Here is a 20,267-nt window from a genome sequence, read left to right on the forward strand (position 1 = left end):
GCGATCTATCTACGGAGTTACACACATGACTATATTCGTGCGAAAGTGGAGATAAAACCCGTGATCGGCGTCTCCTGCGCGTGCGAGGCCCAACCAAGCCTTTGCGCTATTATTGATCGATACTCATTGGGGGGTTCCGGCAAGGTGGATATAGCAAGGAATATCCACACCAATGTTCTATTCCGCAATCCGCAATCCGCAATCCGGCCCATTAAAGGAACAACACTCTGCACCTTGAGGCACATTGACCGAGCATTCCTATCTACCATCCCGCGCTCAACGCCACAGTAATACGCTGGATTAAGCGTGATTTCTCAAGCTGTCCAAGCTGATTGCAGCCACGACAACGTGCAAAATGGACAAAACACAACAGTAAGATCCCAAGGCTCGTTGTAGACGGTTGTGTTGACCATAATAGCGATAGACAAGCCACGAGATTTTCCGAACTTCGTGATATCTTGCGAACCGAGATAGACAAGCTTCAAACTGTGAAGCAATCATACAAGAGCTATGGAGATGAGGATTCGTCTGCAAGAGTTGATGACACGCTGCAAACAGTAGGCATCGTCGAGAGCCTCTTGTCTAGTCAGATTAAGGAGGCAAAGGGGCGTGCTAGCAATTTGTGAGCAGCAACGCAACTGACCATAAGCACAGGTGCGAGGAGAGAACGAAGTCCGACTAGTCGATGCGAACCTCACATCTGCGTGTCCATCGGGGTGTCAGGTCGCCGGCGGAGTATAGGGTAGCCCTGTCTAGCCTGATCTGAATACTTTTTCTTGACGTATTACAGCGCGCTCTTTTATACATATGCTTGAATTTACCTTCAATGGTACTGATGATGTAAAGAAGGCGCCTTACTCAAACAGGACACTGCTTATGATTACCAAGCGACTGATAGGGGCAAGGAAAAGCTTATCGTCGAGCAACATGGTTAGTCTCGAAGACTCAAAGTTTGAGGCTACTGCCCCCGAAGAAGAGGAAACCATCAATCTGATGCCAGGTTTGGCACAAGCGTCCTTACAGTCGATTGAATGGAGGTCAATCTACCCGGATATCTACCGTGGTGTCTCGCATTGCTGGGGTGCCTGCTCCATGGACACATGTTGTTGAGAAAGAGGGACTTTATGTAGTTTCCGATCAGTACCACGATGCCATGTGGTTCCTCTGGATCGCGAACTTGTTCGAGCAGTCGCTGAGGCCTATATGAGACAGCCAGCATTACCCGCCCACTTTCCTGCCGCAGCTTTGTCCATTGCGTGTTTTTGCGTGCGCTCATTGAATTGTATGTGCTGGTGTCGTTTAGGGTGGTGATTGGCGTTTTATATATTGCTGACAACCGCTTTTGTCCGTCGTCAATTCTGGCGAGATGTGTGGGATTATTGTTTCACATGCTGCTTTGGCAATGAGCAAAATCTCACACTTCATTTGCGTAATACCTCCTACCCTTTCAGAAACACCAAACAACCCATGTGATTGGATGTCAGGAAGTACAGCCAGCCGCTACGATGTCGCCCGATCACTGTGTGGCATAGCACCTGGTAGCACAGCCACTACGCGCCACGTTCGTGGTTGGCTATCACCAGCGAAATGGGCGTCCCGGCGGACACATCCCAGTAGTAACCAGCAGCCCACGGGTCAATCCTCACTCACTCTGCTTTGACGAGGAGTCCGTCTACGGGAGCGCCTGTTGCAATGCCAAGTGGCACGCAAAGACGCGCCTGCTATCGGGCAACGCGATGGCCCGAGGAATCCAAACCCTCTCAACACGCAGTGGATGCGCGACATGAGGCTCTGCATTACTCGGTGTAGTCGGAAGCGTGATGCCAAATAACGGTGCATCTAGCAGCGCAGTTTGTCGGCACATGCCAGGACGTGCCTCAAAGGGGCCTGGCTGGTCTTGAAACTATGTCAGTTGCAGAGTCGTCCAGGCGGAAGAGGGCCATAACCAACGCAACGCTCGGAACCACAGTTCGTGCCATGTTTCTGTACCCGCTTCGCAGGGTCTGACTGGAAATACTGTATGGTCGAGGAAACAGGAGACGGCCAGAAGCGAGGGAGCATGGTCTTTTAACCTCCGCGACCTTGGACCAGCGTCCCACGCTGAGCGACCGACGCATAGCTCTCGGCCACAACGAACCGCATATTCAGGCTGTGGGATGGCTAGTCCTACCGGGGCTCAGTTTGCGGAAGCCGGCCGTCCCACCAACTGTCGGGTCTGTACTGGTCATCAGCTCGTGAGCGCCTGGACCGCCTCTCGTCGGATCCGCCAGTCGCTATCATTGAGCCCCGCCGCTACCCGCGTGAGTAACTCGTCTGATAGGAATGAATGTCGACCCAGAATGGCCAAGATCCTCCTTATCAGCTCCCTCGGTGCATGAGGTTCCAGCCAAGATGCTAGCAGATCGGCTACGCACGTCGGGACGCTGTGTCGTTTTGTCAAGGCTTTGACAAACTTGCCTCGGCCGTCATCGGTTGCCGATTGCATTGCCCTGCATAAGACCAGCGGCGGAAGCTCCATTTCACGTGCCAAAGACGACTCGTTCCGGCATTTGCACTCGAACAACAGCCATTCCACCAGGTCATCCTCAAGTCTTGTCCGAACCGGTGTAAAACTCGATTGCGGCAGAGCCTGCACCTCACTCAAGCAATGTATGACGAGCCTTTGATGCGTTAGGCCCAAGAGGTCGACCGGCTCCTTTCCGATCACGTCGAAGAACTCCTTCGCCTTGCCATCTGCGTCAAGCAAACCGGCTAAGAAGCGCCATAGGATGTCATACCGTGCTATGTACTTGTGCTTCCTGAGATATTCGATGGGCGTAGGACCAGCGTCTTGAGTATCCCCACTGGCGGGCAGCCAGGTATTGGGTAGGCTTGCCTTCCACTGTCGTACAAAATAACGCGCCGCAAAATACTCTTGGTAGGTTAGATGCAGGAAATGGCAGCTTTGGTTGCTGATCTCCGACGATAGGCCTGATGTCCGCAGAAAGGAGAGGCGTGGCAGGGTTATGTCGGACAGGAGGGGTGGTGCGAAGCGTTCGAACGCTTCATTGAGAAGATTCTGGTCAAACTCAACCACATCGTTGTGCAGTCCAGTAAAGGCGAGCCCCTCTAGAAACGAGATCTCGTGTTCAGCGAGTTCCTCCATTTTGGACCGGCTAGCCGATTGGATGTGCAAGCCTGTCACCAGCTCTCCGTCGTGTTTCTTATTCAAACGCGGGACATCCTTTTTTCATAACCTTTGCTCAATTGCTTGGTAAACGGCGGTCATAGTACCAAGATTCGTGATTGAATCAAAGCCTTCGTTCCAGGTAAAGCAGAGCGCGTCCAGCTGGACCGGGTCAAAACGTCGTACTCGCGAAGGAAGGGCGGGCTCCGACATGGTTGAGAAGCATGGCGGCGACGGGAAGCGATAATCGGGGGGGGGGGGGCCTCGATTAAATGCCCATCCTCGCCATCTTCACCCCATCTTTGCTGACCAGCCTGATCCCGTTTGGAGCTCATGTGTTCCGCGTTTGTGTTTTCGGAGACGTGACAATTGGTTGTTGGATCGCGTTCCTGCAGGTCGCGCGACATGTTGAAGAGGGCTCCGCTAGGCACCCATACATGGCTCAGTCAGCACGGGCCACCTTTCGAGAGCCACCTGCACGATTTCCTCCAAGTCGGAGGGGACACGTTTCCCGGCACTATCAGCAACGTAGGTGACAGACTTCTACTTCCAACAGCATACACTTACTTACAACGCGCAGATGTCGAGTGTAGAGAACCTTGCGTTTTCTGCGGCCGAATGCAAATAACGGTGCGAAAATTCATTCGGCATCAGGAACAACATGCCGACGAGCAGGATACATTGAAAATGTATTACGCGAAAGCCATGGTGAACCGGTTAACGTCCAAAAGCCAGAAAGCCTACCGTGCAAGCCGGCAGACGCTACCAAACGACGTCTCCAACGGGCGCGCTGGACCCTCCCAGGCGAGCCTTCCACTCGAGGTCTCTGAAACGATGTCTCCCTCAGCGCCATTCGGGGACGATCCAGTGTTCTATGGTGCTGGGATGTTCAATATCGACAACTGCTTGAACTTTAACGCAGGGGCATCTGGCCCCAACCCGATGCCAGCAATGAGCCATGAAGCAATTTCGGACTTGGCTCCCCACAACTCGGCAGTGCCTACCAGCCAGGACGCTACGAGAACGCTCAGTTTGGGGCCCTTCCCATCTCACCCTCCGTGCCAATCATCTTCAATCACAGATCAACCCACATCGGAAATGACGCAGGTAGGGAGTTGGAGGACGTGCTTCAACGTAATTCCACCCCCTCGCAGAGTGGGCCACACTGACGGGGACAGTCTATCATTCAGCGTACGGAGGCAGACCAACAAGGGAATACGTCAGGGCAACATCAGCCTCAAGTACAACGACAGCAGCCACAATGGCAACAACCACCATTCACATTATATCCTATCAGTAACCCACGAATGGTTCCCGATGTCGTGCAATTTTGTATTTTCAGCAAATGCAAGTCCTCTTAACATTCACAGGTTTGATCCCACTAACTGGGAACAGGGAAAGATGTATCGTATTCCTACAAAACACAATGGGCGGGGATCGATTCTCTCCCTCGGCAGTATGATAGGATATTAGGTCTATTCCATTTTTCTCGCGGGCCAACCCTCCGTGTCCACGCCGAGTTCTTCTATCCCACCGCGACAGAGTACAAGAGGATCTGGGGCAAGACCTACAACGGCTGGGTATGCTTGGAGGGACCGGCCGCGAGGTTACGGGGATGCCAACATCTCCTTGAATATATCCAACGGAATTCCTCAGCTTGCATACAAGAGATGGAAGACAGCCTCATGATAAAGCTCTGGGACTTAGCAAGAACTGAAAGATTCGTACGTCGCAACTTCACTGTCTGAATTCAAGGCTAAAGCAACCCAGTCGCTTCTCTCAAAAGCATTCCACTTATGGACTGCAAATCGCCTTCTGATGAAGGGATGGCAATGCTACCAAACGCCACTTGTAGAAGACTTTGATCACCCTTACTTCGACCAACGCCCTGCTCCCAGGGTTTTGCAAAATCAACTGGATCAGCATTTGGAGGCTTATGTGGCTGACCAAGAGAGAGGCATAGTTGGTAGAATCAAGAGCGCACTGTCCGACTTTGACAAAGATAGAACCGATGGATTTTTTGCCACTCTTGTTCTTCTCTCGGTCCTCGAGAAGGATAGCTGGAGGCTGATTTACTGGGTTAAATATTTTAGTCCTGTAAGTGCATCTCGTGCATTCTGCGAACCGGGCTAACTTAGATAGACTTATCAATGGCGCCATCCACTTACACCAGAGCAGCTGATCGACAGGAGTGTTAATTACGCGCGACTCCTACTAGCTCAGCTCAGAAACAACAGATCGACTCCACCTGAGCTGGCGGGCTTGTGTGATCTAGGTTAGTCGGAACCAACCGTAGCGTTCATGACTAACGCTCGGGAAGATCCGAGTACCCACTCTGCTTTTTCCTATGATGCAACTAATGATCGAAGTCTTGATCGTCGTTTGGTTATGTACGCTTTCATGAAAACAGACGCTGTGGAGGATTTAACTCTCAGGCAAATTCTCGCATGTTGAGGGAGCAGGGCGACACGCACGAATACCGCGTTGATAGTAACCAAAACACCACAATTTTACATGCAAAATTTGTCAAGCAGCTTGATAAGAACTAGGGTCTCCAACATTCGTAGCAAGGCTGTTCTCGACGCCGAGCAGCTACGTTCGCACTTGCCAGAGTACGCTGTCCTTCGTATACCGTTGTAACGTCATCGGGGTATTGTAGATCCGGGCCGTCACATGAGCGGGGTTTTACAACGTCAGTTTGGAATCACTCGTGGGATCCAACATCATCGTATCTCAACTTGCTATTTGTCTTCAACATGGAGCGTCTGAACACACCATTACCGGCCACGAGTGTGTCAGCGCGGTGAAGTTAGCCTGGTACCTCCACACGCTGTCCGGATCCACCTGACGGATGTCGTAGCAGTGGATTAGAGAAGCTACCACTTTAGAGACCTGTATCAGCGCAAGGTGACGTCCCGGGCACGTCAAAAACCCAGCGGAAAACTTGTCACCTTAGCTCTTGGCGCGGCGTCCGTAAATCGTGCGATAACTTACCACCAACCAGTATTCCCCCAACTCCTTTGTATAGCCAGACATCCAGCGTTCCGGGTGCCATTGGTGAGCATCAGCTCCCCAGATGTCCGTCGATAAGTGCACTGCACTTGTGGGTGTCAGCCTTCCGTGGTGAACCGGCTCACCAACAGCGCGCAAACCTGCTGCGAAGAAACACTGAGAGTGGTGCCCTCTGCGAAGTGTCGGCCTGCGATAGTGATGCCGCCCTTCGGGGCCTTACGAGGCAAGCCCATGGTCGTTGGGCTAAACAAGCGCAGCGACTCCTTTACGCAAGCTTGTACATAAGGCAGGCTCTGGGCGTCGTGCGACGAAACAACGCGATGTTGGCAGCGCCCTTGGGCACGAGCCGCATCGATCTCGTCGCGGGCCATCGACCAAGCCTTGGGATGCCTGATCATGTGATACACAACGCTCTGAATAGCAGCTTCAAGGCGGAGTCAGCGCGGGGCTAAGAAAGAGGAACTGGGATAGGTACTGGAAACGGGCTCCGCCCCTGCGCCCACATTCACATTCGCCTGCGCCTCGATCTCCCGTACGCTCAGTGTCCCTGATACTTCGGAAGCGCGAAGCCAGTGCGAGAGCATGTCCTTGCCGGCATTGGGGTTGCTCATCCGCTTCCGCAAAGCCGCTGACGTGGTCCTGTACAGTCTGCCCATCGGCAGCAGCAGCATCCAACTAGTTAACGGGTTGACAAGGATGCGCAGGGGCACGAGGAAGAAACCAGCGGCGGCTGCGAATTTGCTGAGCGCGATGTTGTTCCGCAACGTTCCGCCTACATCGCGGCCCTGCTGCCGTCAGCTCAAAGTCTTGGAGGGACTCTAGCCATGAGCATGGTCACTAGCAAGGACGACAACCTCCAGCTGCTGTAGAATATGACGTACCGCTTTGATGAAACCAAACGGCTCCGAGATAGAGTGGATCTGCGAAGTAAGTATAAAGTCGCGCGCTGCCCTATTGTCCTACTATTTCTACCCATTACTTACCTCTCATCATCCACTCGATAGATTACCCAAGAGCCATGAGCGAGTCCGATATTTCTCTTCAACGCCTCTGTGCAGCACTACCCCATTTTACAGAAGGAGTTTTAAACTACCTCTCGGGCTCAGAAGCCGCAAGTTTTCTCGCCGCACTCAACATCTTGGGGGATAAAGAATGGAAGCGTACGAGGGATCAATTCGTTTCCTTACTCCGAGACGTGCCTGAACATTCACCTTGGATCGAGGGTTTGATGAGCAAAGGACACAAAGTGTTCTTAGTCGGCCGCGACATGACTATCTGGAAGAAACGACTCGAAGATCCTGTCGGCTATTGGAAAGAACATTCTGACCCTTGGAACGAGGAACCCCTCAAAGTCTGGATAGCGGTCAGGATTGTTACTGATATGTTCAAGAAGCCATCAACCTCTCATGGACTTCAAAACCGCTATTATCATCCATATGGAACCGATGTCAACGGCAACATCTTCACCAAAATCCCCAAACAACGTCTCGGTAGACATATACTAAGACGTAATATTCTCCCAGTCTCTGGAGACGTCCAGCCTACACAAAGCGTGGCGTGGAGGAGATCGACGAAGCCCAATCTCAACAATATTAGGGTTGTATGGGCAGACTTCCCTGATGGCTCAGAACACTCTACCCCTCACGTTAGGATATGCCCTATTCAAGGAAATTCCCGAAGGACAAACGATGCTATGAACGGTAACCATTATCGACAAAATCACAGCTGTCTTCTACTTCCACCAGGAGCCGTCTGTGAGATCTCACCTATTCGAAAACTCTGCCCTTTCATGCCATATATTGATTTGGGTGACGGGAAGCTTCAGGAATGCGAGGTCATTGATCCCTTAAATCGAGGCAGTGTGAAAAATAAGTTTGCTCTTCTTATCGAGTTCTCGTGCTACGGGGCGCAAGATGATCCAACTCGACCTCTTGGTTTGGATGTGTGTCGCACTTTACAGGGTATTCTATTATAGATGGTAACTACCATGAATAGATGAGTATTCTCTCAGTACCATGTCACGTATCGAAGCGGCGAAAGTGGACCATGCAGCCCACCGCCACCATCGGCCAAGTAGCAGTCGATCGGAGCGTTGTGGCGATGATCAACCAGGCCACAAGGTAAGTAGCTGATCTGGGCCGGGCCCTTGGACGACATGAGAGCGCCTCGATTGGTGGGCGGATCGGATATGATATCTAGACGATCCCTGGGTCTTGGGTGGGTACTTGAGCAAGTGTGTCACGGTCCAGTCTCCCCCTATATGCAGCTATTACGCCTGAATTGATCGCTCGTCATTCGATCAACGCCTGATCTTTTTGCACATGGCGCAACGGCTTAGGTGTAGGCATTACAAATCCTCCATCGCTTATACTCTCACTTAAACTTCGTTCTGCCCGTCCAGCTCACTATCTCGGAGAGAATCCCACCATGATCTGCCATGTATTTTACTCTCGCCGTGCCTGCAAGGTAGACAACGAAGTACTACTAATAGAGTCAAGAATCATTGCGTTAAAGCCTAAGTAGGTCGCATTCGAGCTTTGCGCGAATCTTGGGCAAGTTCCGTAACGGGCTGGTATCAAGGGGTTCGTTAGAGATGATACGCTTTTATTCGGCTTTCTCATAATTACCATGGTGCCTGCATCAATCCTTTTCCTTCTTTACCTGTTTCCATGGATAATTGGGTACTGGTGGAAAGGAAAGGGGGCATCCTCTATCAACCTGCTGACTTCGTCTGGAAACTTTAGTACCCACGAATGGCTTCGGAAACTTGAGGACACTCCCTTTGTATGAGCCGAAATCTGGCTGTGACCGACCGTGCCGGGGACTATATTCCAGTTACGGTGTTGAGTCGCCGAGCGCACATCAAAGGGCTTTTAGCCGGCTTAGTCAAGCAGCAATGCAGTGCCAGTCAACTCAATACATTTGTATTTCTTCTCGCAGAATTGCAATCTCAACTTGAACCTGTGGAGCATGGTAAAGAGTGCGCATACGCCTGCCCAGCCAGACGCCATGTCCTTTGTCCTTGTGTGCCCTGTAAGCAGTGATGCGTGTCAAGGAGCGAGCCGACGAAGAACCTTTCAACTTGAGTCGCTGCTCGAAGATAAATCTTTCTTTCTAGTTCGTGCGCTCTTTGCGTCTCTGTGAAGACTACCGGGACGATACTGATCTTGACATTGCTGGGGAAAAGTTGGCCTCGAAGCTTTCCATGGTCGTTGAGATAACTCAGATCCGAGTCCAATATAAGATACACATCCCAGCTGCTCTCTGAGTTCTCGGAGCCTGAGGTTGCCTTGTGGCTGATGGACGGCATGGGAATGACTATAATCCCTCGAGTGTCTCGGGGTCGTCGTTTGTAGTTCAAGATGTACGATGAATGAGAGAAGGTCACTCAGCAAAGTGGGCATGGACTTGCACTTATACTCACCTGCTGGCCAATACTCAGAGGGGTACCAGTGCAGGCAATGCCATAGGCTGAAGAAAGTTCAAGACACAGGACTAGTAGATGCTTCAATCAATGTGGCAGATGAGCTTTGGCGCAGCAGCAGGGCAGCAGGCAGCAACCATATCGATATTCTCCGGTGGATATTATCATTCACCTAGGCCACGGGTCCTCTCCGCTCTCCATCATACCTGAGACCTCAAGTAGTATGACGGCACTCACGAGATCTGGCATCCAATGGCATTACCACGGAAGGGTGTCTGGGTATTTAGGCTTCGCAGCTCCACTAGATTTCAAGGCATCCTCCCGTCTTTGTCCGCGTTCCCGTATCTGTTCTTGTCGTTTCAACGCTAAAGAAAGTCAGCGAAAACTTTATGGTTCGGCACCGCTAAACGTACCCCAAGCGCGCGCCTGGCTTTGCACCGAAGGATGAACCCAGCTGTACAAGGCAGCCCCCTCCGGATGCCGACGTGCGAGACCGACGTCTTCATCCGGCGGCGCTTGCGCGCCTTTGAGATTGAATTGCAAAGGTTCCGTGGCGTCTCTCTCGCCGAAGAGAAGGAAACCCTCGGCGTCCCACATAGGGATATGCATGTTAGCCCGGTAGTAGCACCCTTGCAGGCAAGGAACAGTTCGTTCCTGCCGGAAGGTCATCGCAAAGGCGTCTCTGACTTTGTTCCAAGACCACTTCATCTCGTGACGGGCATAGATAATGAAGTCGGACTGCTCGACTGTGTACCTTTTCCCATGCGCTAGGGAACGACCGCGGCGTAGAGGCTTTTTCCGCTTTGTGAGCAATTGGACGCCTGCATCAAATTCGGCAAGGCTTGGAAGCCGACCAGGCAAGAAACTACTCATTCCGTGGGTTTGTAGCTGGAGAATTGTCGTCGCTCATAGACCGGCCCTATGTAGTCTGGTTAGACAGACAGTGGCAAGTTGCAAGCCTGACCAGAATTAAATAGTGTCGAGCACAATGCCCCGGGGTGTGCTCCCTGGGTCCATCCGTTTGTGGCCGCTCCTTGAGTATGACGCGCGGTCTTGATACAAGGAAGCAGGCTGATGCGGATGATGAGCGGACATATCATTACTGAGTCGACGATCGGATATTCCAGCATTCTTCATAGTCAACGGCCACTTTGTAAGCAATCGGCCGCCGCTGGAAGCCCCCAGCCTCCTTGGACTTAGTTGAGATCGAGCCTGATGACCGAAAAGTGCCGTATTCTCCCCCGTTCAGAAGGTCGTCGGTGCCTGTGTGCTTGTTGTGGACCACCACTTCCATGAAGCTCAGGCACTTCCAATCATTCACTGATGCTTGAGGAAACCTGATGCGGACACCGCTCAGGGTAGTCTAATTGACAGGCAGAATGCAGCCGCTCCAGGTCACAGCTCCCTGTGACCCACTGTGACTGCCACACGGCAAGCAGCCAAAGCTCATCGCCTATTTTGACCGCTCGCGATAGAGGAGGCGTTGCTGATACCGCGGGCGCGGCAGCATGTGCCATCCCGCGATCCACAGCCACTCGTGGGTGTCGGCAAGCCGGCGCAGATCAAGCTCCCGTCGATGTAGACTAGGCTTGGGGCAAGGGTCGTCAGGGCATCTTCCGACGTCCGTGTCGATGCTGGCAGCAGGTCTGCAAGGTCAACTTCGACGCGACGGGTCGTGACTCTGTCCGGCAAAGCTTGGTCGGTGAAGGGGGCCAGCTGTTAGAGGCGGGTCATCAATGGCGGCTTCCCAGACGGAGGAAAAACGGTCCTCACCTGGCACGATGCTGACACTCCGACGGAAAGTCGCGAGATTCGCGCTGGCGAAGTTGGTTGCGAGCAGAATCACCGTGTGCCTATCATCTTGGTGGGCGCTGATTTCTGTTGTGCCGTGTGCATGCAGGCAGGCGTGGTCAGGTTGTTGCGCCACAGCTGCTACCTGACGACTCGATTGGCCTCTAAGAAGCGTGTCGCCTGACATGCATATTGTAATGTCCAACCGCATCGTATCCATCCGACACAACGCGTACGATGCCCATACAGCCAAGGCGCGTAGCCTTCCCACCCAGCAGAGTAAAAGTCCGCGTCCCCGCTCATGAAATCAATCGCCGACGCTGTATCTCTAGCACGATTGTTTCTAATTCTCAGCCATCAGCCTTCTGCATCTATTCCAAGTTCTTCACGAGCGGTTATCGACGCCATGGTTTGCCACATCTTCCCCCCTTACGCACAAGATCCTGCTAACCTCACATGCCCCGCAGAGTCGTCCAGCTCTAGAGATCATATACGAGGGGACCAAACCCGAAGTTGAGTACGTTCCCATGCGTCCGCCCCCACGTCACTCACTGACCTCACCAGCATCATCGCCGTCCACGGGCTCGGTGCCAACGTTGACTGGTCCTGGACTTGGAAGGACCCGGAACCTCCAGAACGCCATGTCAAATGGCTCCAGGACGACAATATGCTCCCGGCTGTGGTGCCGAACTCGCGGATCTTGCTCTATAATTACGACTCGACGTGGCACGCCGACGCACCAAGGACACGCCTGTCGCTGTGTGGAGAAGAACTCGCCCGCCGTGTCCGCGACTTTCGGGAGGGGCCAACGGCGAGCCGACCGATCGTCTTTGTCGGTCACAGCTTGGGCGGTAACGTCATTCAGCATGTGAGTAACTGAGATCTCAGGGTGACAGGTGACACTAACACCCCAGGCCCTCCTATACGCCAACTCGGACGAAGGGTTCAGGTCCATCGTGATGGCAACAGCAGGCATCGTCCTCCTGGGATCACCACTCCGGGGCTCCAAACTCCAATTCCTGTCGCAGGTACTGGCCTCACTATTGCGCCCTGCTGGCGCGCACGACGGGATCGTACGTGAACTCGCCTCCAACGACCCTTCTCTACGAGACAGGCTTCACGATTTCTGCCGGATGTGCAACACCGTCTCCATCCCTGTCACCTGCTTGTTTGAATTATACGAGTCTAATTACGGCAAACGGGGCATGATTGGAGGGGTTCTTAAAGGAATGGTATGCTTAATACTGTGGTGACTGTGAGAACCGCATATGCTTACGATACAAAGGTCGTTGATGAAGTGTCCGCCTGCATCGACGGCGCCGACCGAGTCTCGCTCCAAGCCGACCACTTTGGATTGAACAAGTACTCCGGCCCCGACGACCGCTCCTTCCAGACTGTCTCTGCAGAGCTGCGTAGGCTGTGTTTCGATGCCCCGAAAAACATACAACGCCGAAGAACGCGTGCGTAATCAAACCTGGGACTGCTAGAAATGAGATAGCTGACAAACGCGCAGCAACACCCGTCATCACCGATAGTAAATGTGAGTCTTCCACCACTATTCCTAGGCTGCGCTAACAAGCTGCAGACCTTTTAGCAGAAAAGCCCGAGGCAAAAAAGTGTCTACCAGACCTCTTCCTCACCGATCCATACGAAGACATGCAGGAGATGAAGCGGAAGAAAGGCAGCCGCGCCAAAAACACATGCGACTGGATACTCGGAACTGATGAGCTGACCGCTTGGCTTGGCGATGTCTCGGAGCCGACGGCGCCGCCGATGGACGTCCTCTGGCTGTACGGGAATCCGGGAACGGGCAAGTCGACAATGTCCATGTTCCTTGCCGAGGGGCTATCAGAGGCCTTCTCCAAGACTCCAAATAAAACACTCGCGTACTTTTTCTGCGACTCTGGTTATGACGCACGTAACACCGCTAGGGCGATTGTCCGTGGGCTCCTCCTGCAGCTGGTGCAGCAGCACCCGCAGCTGATCGAGCATGTCCTCCCCAAGTACGAGGAGCGCAAGGACCGCGCATTCGACTCGTTCGATGCTGTTTGGACAATGTTCACAAAAGCCTGCGCGGACAAAGGCACAGGCCGCAAGTACTGCATTGTCGACGCCCTAGATGAGTGCGCGCAAGACGAGCAGGAGACATTACTGAAGCAGATCGAGGAAACATTCGGAGGAGATCAATCCAGTGGCAGGCTTAATGTGAGCATTCTACTCACTAGTCGACCATATCCAGAAATCGAGCGGTTTCTATCGAGATTTCCCAAGAAAAACCTCGTATCATTTGACGAGTCTAAGCGAGACATTGACAAGTTCATTGACGAGAAGGTAGCCAGGCTAAAGAGAAACAATAAGTACACAGATAGCCTAGCTGGCAATATTATGCAGGTGCTGCGCGACAAAGCCGACGGCATCTTCCTCTGGGTCGGCTTGGTATGTCAGGAGCTGGAGAGGACTCCATCAAGAAAAGCTGTCGCACTCCTTGAGAAGCTTCCCGCGGGACTTCAATCGCTCTATAAACAGCTCCTCGATGCTGCCCTTGAACAAGACGAGGATTCCGATGTGATCAAACGACTCCTCAGCTTCGTCATAGTAGCACGGCGGCCCTTCAGCACGCGAGAGCTCGCCTCTGCATGCCGTCTTTACCAAGACGAAGGTGAAGAAGAACGTATCCAGTTCACGATTGAGATCATCGCCTCCTGTCGGTTAATGATAGTGGTGCAGGATGAGAAGGTCCTACTGCTCCACCAGTCTGTGAAGGACTTCTTGTTGGGCGATATCGGGAGCAAGTTGCGGTTCGTTAACCAGTTGCAGACACACAATGAGCTCGCGAACCGCTGTGTTGAATGTCTAATTGAAAAGTTCTCATCCCTACAGCGAGGAGGCTATACAAAGGAAGACGGCGATCTTGTTCCGTATTCAACCCAGTTCTGGCCGGAACACGCGCAGATGGCTGCGAAATGTTTTATGATTGAAGAGAGGCAGGGTCAGTTTTTCGCCATCGATTCGAAGATACGCGATAGTTGGTGGAAAGACTACACCCAGCAGGGACACAAGATGATGCCTTCTGACCTGTCTGTCTTCCATCTGGCTGCACGCTGGGGACTCCCAGCGCTTATTGATCATGCGCTTTCATCGAATCCGTATCACGCTGGAGCGCCTGTGTCTCGAGAATCACCCAAGCCCTACATTGATACGGCGTATCGAGACTCGCATGGGACGACACCCCTCGAACAATGCGCTCGTTCGAGTCATATTGATATTCTCAAGATCATGCTTCAAAGAGCGGAACCTAGGTCGCATTTGGAAGAAGCCGTGGTTGCAGCTGCAGCCCAGAATCGTAATAGCGGGGCTGAGTTGATGGAGGTCCTTCTCGACTGGAAGGGAGACCAAGTCATGATCACGGAGGACATCGTCAAGGCGGCGGCGGGGAACTGGGGCAGCGGGGCTGAGGTGATAGAGCTTCTTCTCGACCAGAAGGGAGACCAAGTCACGATCACGGAGGATATCGTCAAGGCGGCGGCAGGGAATAATAAGAGCGGGGCTAAGGTGATAGAGCTCCTTCTCGACCGGAGGAGCGACCAAGTCACGATCACGGAGGATATCGTCAAGGCGGCGGCGGAGAACGTTAGCAGCGGGGCTAAGGTAATAGAGCTTCTTCTCGACCGGAGGGGAGACCAAGTCACTATCACTCAAGGGGCTGTTACCGCCTTGTCTAGTAGGTTCGGGGCTGAGGTGATAGAGCTTCTTCTCGACCGGAGGGGAGACCAAGTCACGATCACGGAGGATATCGTCAAGACGGCGGCGGGGAATTGGCGGAACGGGGCTAAGGTGATAGAGCTTCTTCTCGACCGGAGGGGAGACCAATTCACGATCACGGAGGATATCGTCAAGACGGCGGCGGGGAATTTATGGAACGGCGCTAAGGTAATCAAGCTCCTTCTCGACCAGAAGAGAAACCAAGTCACAATCACGGAGGATATCGTCAAGGCGGCGGCGGGGAATAATAAGAGCGGGGCTAAGGTGATAGAGCTCCTTCTCGACCGGAGGGGCGACCAAGTCACGATCACGGAGGATATCGTCAAGGCGGCGGCAAAGAACTCTAGGATCGGGGCTAAGGTGGTAGAGCTCCTTCTCGACCGGAGGGGAGACCAAGTCACGATCAGGGAGGACATCGTTAAGGCGGCGGCGGAGAACGAGGGCGGCGGGGCTAAGGTGATAGAGCTTCTTCTCGACCGGAGGAGAGACCAATTCACGATCACGGACGATATCGTCAAGGCGGCGGCGGGGAACGAGGAGAGCGGGGCTAAGGTGATAGAGCTCTTTCTTGACCGGAGGGGAGACCAAGTCATGATCACGGACGATATCGTCAAGGCGGCGGCGGGGAACGAGGAGAGCGGGGCTAAGGTGATAGAGCTCCTTCTCGACCGGAGGGGAGACCAAGTCATGATCACAGACGATATCGTCAAGGCGGCGGCGGGGAACGAGGGCAGCGGGGCTGAGGTGATAGAGCTTCTTCTCGACCGGAGGGGCGACCAAGTCACGATCACGGCAGATATCGTTAAGGCGGCAGCGGGGAATTTATGGAACGGCGCTGAGGTGATAAAGCTCCTTCTCAACCGAAAGGGAGACCAAGTCACGATCACGGAGGATATCGTGAAGGCGGCGGCGGAGAACGAGGGCAACGGGGCTAAGGTGATAGAGCTTCTTCTCGACCGGAGGGGCGACCAAGTCACGATCAGGGAGGACATCGTTAAGGCGGCGGCGGGGAACGAGGGCAGCGGGGCTAAGGTAATAGAGCTTCTTCTCGACCGGAGGGGCGACCAAGTCACGATCAGGGAGGACATCGTTAAGGCGGCGGCGGAGAACGAGTACAGCGGGGCTGAGATAATAGAACTTCTTCTCGACCGGAGGAGAGACCAAGTCACGATCACGGAGGATATCGTTAAGGCGGCGGCGGAGAACGAGGGCAGCGGGGCTGAGATAATAGAGCTTCTTCTCGACCGGAGGAGAGACCAAGTCACGATCACGGACGATATCGTTAAGGCGGCGGCGGAGAACGAGGGCAGCGGGGCTAAGGTAATAAAGCTCCTTTTCGACCAGAAGGGAGACTAAGTCACGGTCACGGAGGATATCGAAAAGCTTATGACTGAGGTGTGGTAAAGTGGCGCCTCACTACAAAGGAATCACTCAGCCTTAAAGCGTATCATTAACGTTGCAGCAAAGAATGTGAACAGCGGGGCTGCAGCATTTCAACAGTTTCTCGACTTTCGTTCCGCCACTGTTGATGGTATACGGGCTTCTATAGAAGTCTTTGGCATGGACTGTTTCGAAAGAGCACGCTTTGATCCAGGTGGGTGGGACATCACCCCGGGCATGATTCGCGCTACAGCGGAAAAGAGGCAGCGTATGGCCCAAGACGTCGAGCTTCTCCTCCACCAGAGAGGACACACAGCTGTGATAATAAGGAAGATTGTTGAGGATTAGCTCTAGGGAGTCGGTGACAAAGTATAACAATCAATATCATAGCTATAGCCTCGGCTATTTTGTTCCATTTCGACGTCCAGAGCCTCTCTGATCTATTATGCCCTTGTAGCTTAAATAAAGACTGTCTTTTGTGGCTTGCATAAAGATTGTCCATCAGGGGCAAAGGGTGCCGAATACGGAAGAATTGCGCTCCGAGAATGGACGTCATAGGGTCCAAAATATGATCCCAAGGCGCAGAGGACAAGAACTGGCTGGCTTCTACGGGAGAGTTGCGCGGGGTAGTCGCTGATTTCGGTCGTGACTATAGCGCCTCTTCGCACGCTTTTCTTCCTTAAGCTATCCATTAATCTTCTTTTGATTAACAAGGTCTTTCCTCTCTTGAATAGTAAGGGTGCCCTTGTGCTAACGATAGCTTCTTTTCATGCCTAGTGCTTGCGCAAAGCCTTTTTAGCCGTATCCAGTAACATGTCCCCGCGTGCAGAAGGAGTACCTAATGCATTATTAGTTAATCTAAGACATTAACACCTCTCGCCTAAAGCGGCCAGTTGCCAACACTTTAGCTTATTGCGAGAGCTTCACCACTGAAGTGGTGCACAGCACCTTAATACAAGATATCCCTTCCCTATAGCTACCACACACATCACAAACAGTAGCCCTCATTGCGTGTCCAAACTTTATGTGGACCATCTCCAGTCTCCGAGTCGGGTTATTTCTCGTGTGGACCATCACTGCTATAACGTTCCGTCATAAGTCTTCCAGAGTACAGAGTACCCGCAGACGCCTGCTGCGCGTCACGCGCGGTATCGCTCGAATTCGGAGGTTCCAGCAGACATCGAGACGCAGTCAGTGCAGTCATGGCCCATGTCATCCCAAATGTTACTGATTGAACATACGTTGAAGATTGCGTTCTCTTCCAAGACGTACGACGATTTGGTCGTCCTACAATCTCCTCTCTCTGAGGCATTATAATTGATGGGCAATGGAAGAGCAAGTAGAAGTGCGATCGCAACGATGCGCTTGATTTATAGCGGTATCCTGGCGGACGCCTATACGCACTTGTTCTCAGCGTCCAAAAGCTGCTTTTTGTCCATCGTTGGGATGGCGGTCTGCGGCTTAGGTACGGTATACAGTCGTGAGCATTCGCAGCTTCCTATCGAATCGAATAACACGAAAGTTCATGATGGCTCCATACAGTGTTTATTTTATGGATACCTTTCGGTGCACTCCATTGAAACGGCAAAGTACCCAATAGAATCCTACGTCTTGTCGGTCACTGAAAGTATTCAGCCGTGTGAAAGACACTGTGACACATGGCGCCGCATTGGCGGGCTGCAGCCCACTCTGAGTGACCCAGCAGCACCTAGCGCTCATCCAAACCCGGCTATTCTGGCAGCGCGAGCGCGGCTTATTATGGCTCATCGAGGTAGATTCATGTACATATAGATCCGACCCAGGCTCCATAAACAGACAGAGTGCGTGAATAGGAAGCTGCATTTGCTCACGACTGTAATAGAAGTGTGGAGCTGGACAATTCACTAGATGTGGCCTTGACAACCGTTGTCGTGCGCCATCGCTATCTGTCTGCCACGGGTGCATCTGTATATGATGGGCCACGCGGGCGCATCTACGCGACCCCTGCGGTCGGGAGGCTCTCACAAAGAGTAGACTGATCGACAGGGGCAGAATGCAGCCACCCCAGCTTCTGATGTTAAGCAGCTCGGGTGACGTGTGGCTGCCACACGGCAAGTCGTCGATCAATTGTGGCCTGGCCCGAAGTGGGAGCCCCCAGGCAGGTGTCCATAGCGTTGCCAGGGCCATCACACCCTCTTGGCTCTAGTCTTCCATTGTGGCTGCCACACGGCAAGGACTACCCAGGCAGAAGACCCATAGCGATGGCGGAGCCATCACACCCTCCTAGCTCTAGACTCTTATTATGGCTGCCACACGACAAGGGCCCCTAGGCGAGTGCCCACAGTGTTGGCGGAGCCATCACACCCTCTTCTGACTAGTCTTTCATTGTGGCTGCCACACTCCAAGGCCCCCCAGGCAGGTGCATACAGAAGTGGCAGGGCCATCACACCCTCTTGTGCCTAGTCTCTTCTTGTGGCTGCCACACGGCAGTCACATCCAGGCAAAGTGTCCACCGTGATGGCAGGGTCATCACACCCTCTTGTCCCTAGTCCTTCATTATGGCTGCCACACTCCAAGGGCCTCCAGGCAGGTGCCCACAGAAATGGCGGGGCCATCACACCCTCTCATCTCTCGTCGTCTCTCACAATCCACGGTGGCTGCAGCTGCCCTGGAATAGCGCCAGGGCTGTCCTAGCCGAGGGTCGCAGTGAGCTTGGTGAAGACGGACACCTCCCCTCTCGGGCCTAGCCGTCGGTCATGATCTGCCGTGGCTGCCAGATAGCGAGGTTGCCGGTCATGGGTGGCCTGGCCCGGGGGGTTTCCTCACGCAACAGCCCAAGAGCACCGCCGGAGCATCACACCCGTCGAATCTAGTCTCTTTCTCTTGTGTGCGTAAACTGGAAGAACGCGGCCAGCGATGGCTGATCCAACCTCATCTCGCTAGGATATCGAGACTGGGAACTTGGCAGCGAGAACGATGGAGTGCTGTATCCGTACCTGCTGCGGACCAGGCATCGACCCAGAAATGACTACCCTATTCTTATCATTGTCCTAACGGGTATGCGTCCTACTCACCCCAAGCGAAGATTATACTGTCAAATTACCCTATTTAGTACAGTTTTCGTCGCTCAAAGGCTATATGTATCTATCAGTAAAGACAAAATCCTTTGCTGCGCGGGAAGAAGATGCAATCACAGTCACAACCAACGTTTATCCTCGTGTACCTGTATTTGTTGCGTAATACCTCCTACCCTTTCAGAAACACCAAACAACCCATGTGGTGGATTGACAGGAAGTACAGCCAGCCGCTGCAAGAAGGTGCGACTGTACTGCGATGTCGCCCGATCACTGTGTGGCATAACACCTGATGGCACGGCCACTACGCGCCACGTTCGTGGTAGGCTATCACCAGCGAAATGGGCGTCCCGGGCGGACACAACCCAGTAGTAACCAGCAGCCCACGGGTCAATCCTCACTCACTCTGCTTTGACGAGGAGTCCGTCTACAAAAGCGCCTGTTGCAATGCCAAGTGGCACGCAAAGACGCGCCTGCGATTGGACAACGCGATGGCCCGAGGGATCCGAACCCTCTCAACACGCGGTGGATGCGCGACATGAGGCTCTGTATTACTCGGCGTAGTCGGAAGCGTGATGCCAAACAACGGTGCATCCAGCAGCGCGGTTTGTCGGCACATGCCAGGACGTGCCTCAAAGGGGCCTGGCTGGTCTTGAAACTATGTCAGTTGTAGAGTCGT

General features: G+C 53.2%; 6 protein-coding genes across 6 annotated transcripts; 3 read left to right on the forward strand and 3 right to left on the reverse strand.

Moving 5' to 3' along the window:
• Window positions 1–1,972: 1,972 nt before the first annotated feature.
• F5Z01DRAFT_668654 (uncharacterized protein) lies at window positions 1,973–3,591 on the reverse strand. The gene has a single exon (XM_046264365.1). The coding sequence runs from the start codon at window positions 3,143–3,145 to the stop codon at window positions 2,228–2,230; it is 918 nt and encodes a 305-aa protein (XP_046113564.1). The 5' UTR covers window positions 3,146–3,591; the 3' UTR covers window positions 1,973–2,227.
• F5Z01DRAFT_668662 (uncharacterized protein) lies at window positions 3,592–5,696 on the forward strand. Its single transcript, XM_046264366.1, has 6 exons — window positions 3,592–3,694; window positions 3,747–4,300; window positions 4,345–4,513; window positions 4,562–4,890; window positions 4,937–5,263; window positions 5,309–5,696. Exons 1-6 carry the CDS (start codon window positions 3,604–3,606, stop codon window positions 5,444–5,446), a joined length of 1,608 nt encoding a protein of 535 aa, XP_046113565.1. The 5' UTR covers window positions 3,592–3,603; the 3' UTR covers window positions 5,447–5,696.
• Window positions 5,697–5,938: 242 nt separating this feature from the next.
• F5Z01DRAFT_606377 (cytochrome P450) lies at window positions 5,939–6,969 on the reverse strand (the record flags this gene model as incomplete). The annotated part of the gene is made up of 4 exons (XM_046260770.1): window positions 5,939–6,109; window positions 6,161–6,266; window positions 6,308–6,602; window positions 6,654–6,969. Coding segments are annotated over 4 exons (888 nt in total), but the record flags the coding sequence as incomplete, so codon positions are not given.
• On the forward strand, window positions 6,662–8,445 carry F5Z01DRAFT_668675 (uncharacterized protein). Its single transcript, XM_046264367.1, has 2 exons — window positions 6,662–7,105; window positions 7,183–8,445. The coding sequence occupies exons 1-2, from the start codon at window positions 7,051–7,053 to the stop codon at window positions 8,151–8,153; spliced, it is 1,026 nt and encodes a 341-aa protein (XP_046113567.1). The 5' UTR covers window positions 6,662–7,050; the 3' UTR covers window positions 8,154–8,445.
• Window positions 8,446–9,128: 683 nt separating this feature from the next.
• F5Z01DRAFT_641031 (uncharacterized protein) lies at window positions 9,129–10,475 on the reverse strand (the record flags this gene model as incomplete). The annotated part of the gene is made up of 4 exons (XM_046262559.1): window positions 9,129–9,496; window positions 9,603–9,649; window positions 9,865–9,967; window positions 10,016–10,475. 4 exons carry the CDS (start codon window positions 10,473–10,475, stop codon window positions 9,129–9,131), a joined length of 978 nt encoding a protein of 325 aa, XP_046113568.1.
• A 1,012-nt stretch (window positions 10,476–11,487) lies between these two features.
• F5Z01DRAFT_473127 (uncharacterized protein) lies at window positions 11,488–16,324 on the forward strand. Its single transcript, XM_046260010.1, has 8 exons — window positions 11,488–11,802; window positions 11,861–11,910; window positions 11,958–12,261; window positions 12,308–12,625; window positions 12,679–12,853; window positions 12,907–12,933; window positions 12,979–15,455; window positions 16,033–16,324. Exons 1-8 carry the CDS (start codon window positions 11,695–11,697, stop codon window positions 16,054–16,056), a joined length of 3,483 nt encoding a protein of 1,160 aa, XP_046113569.1. The 5' UTR covers window positions 11,488–11,694; the 3' UTR covers window positions 16,057–16,324.
• Window positions 16,325–20,267: the final 3,943 nt, after the last annotated feature.

The sequence above is a fragment of the Emericellopsis atlantica genome, assembly GCF_019669845.1.
Source record: "Emericellopsis atlantica unplaced genomic scaffold F5Z01scaffold_56, whole genome shotgun sequence".
Classification (NCBI taxonomy): domain Eukaryota; kingdom Fungi; phylum Ascomycota; class Sordariomycetes; order Hypocreales; family Bionectriaceae; genus Emericellopsis; species Emericellopsis atlantica.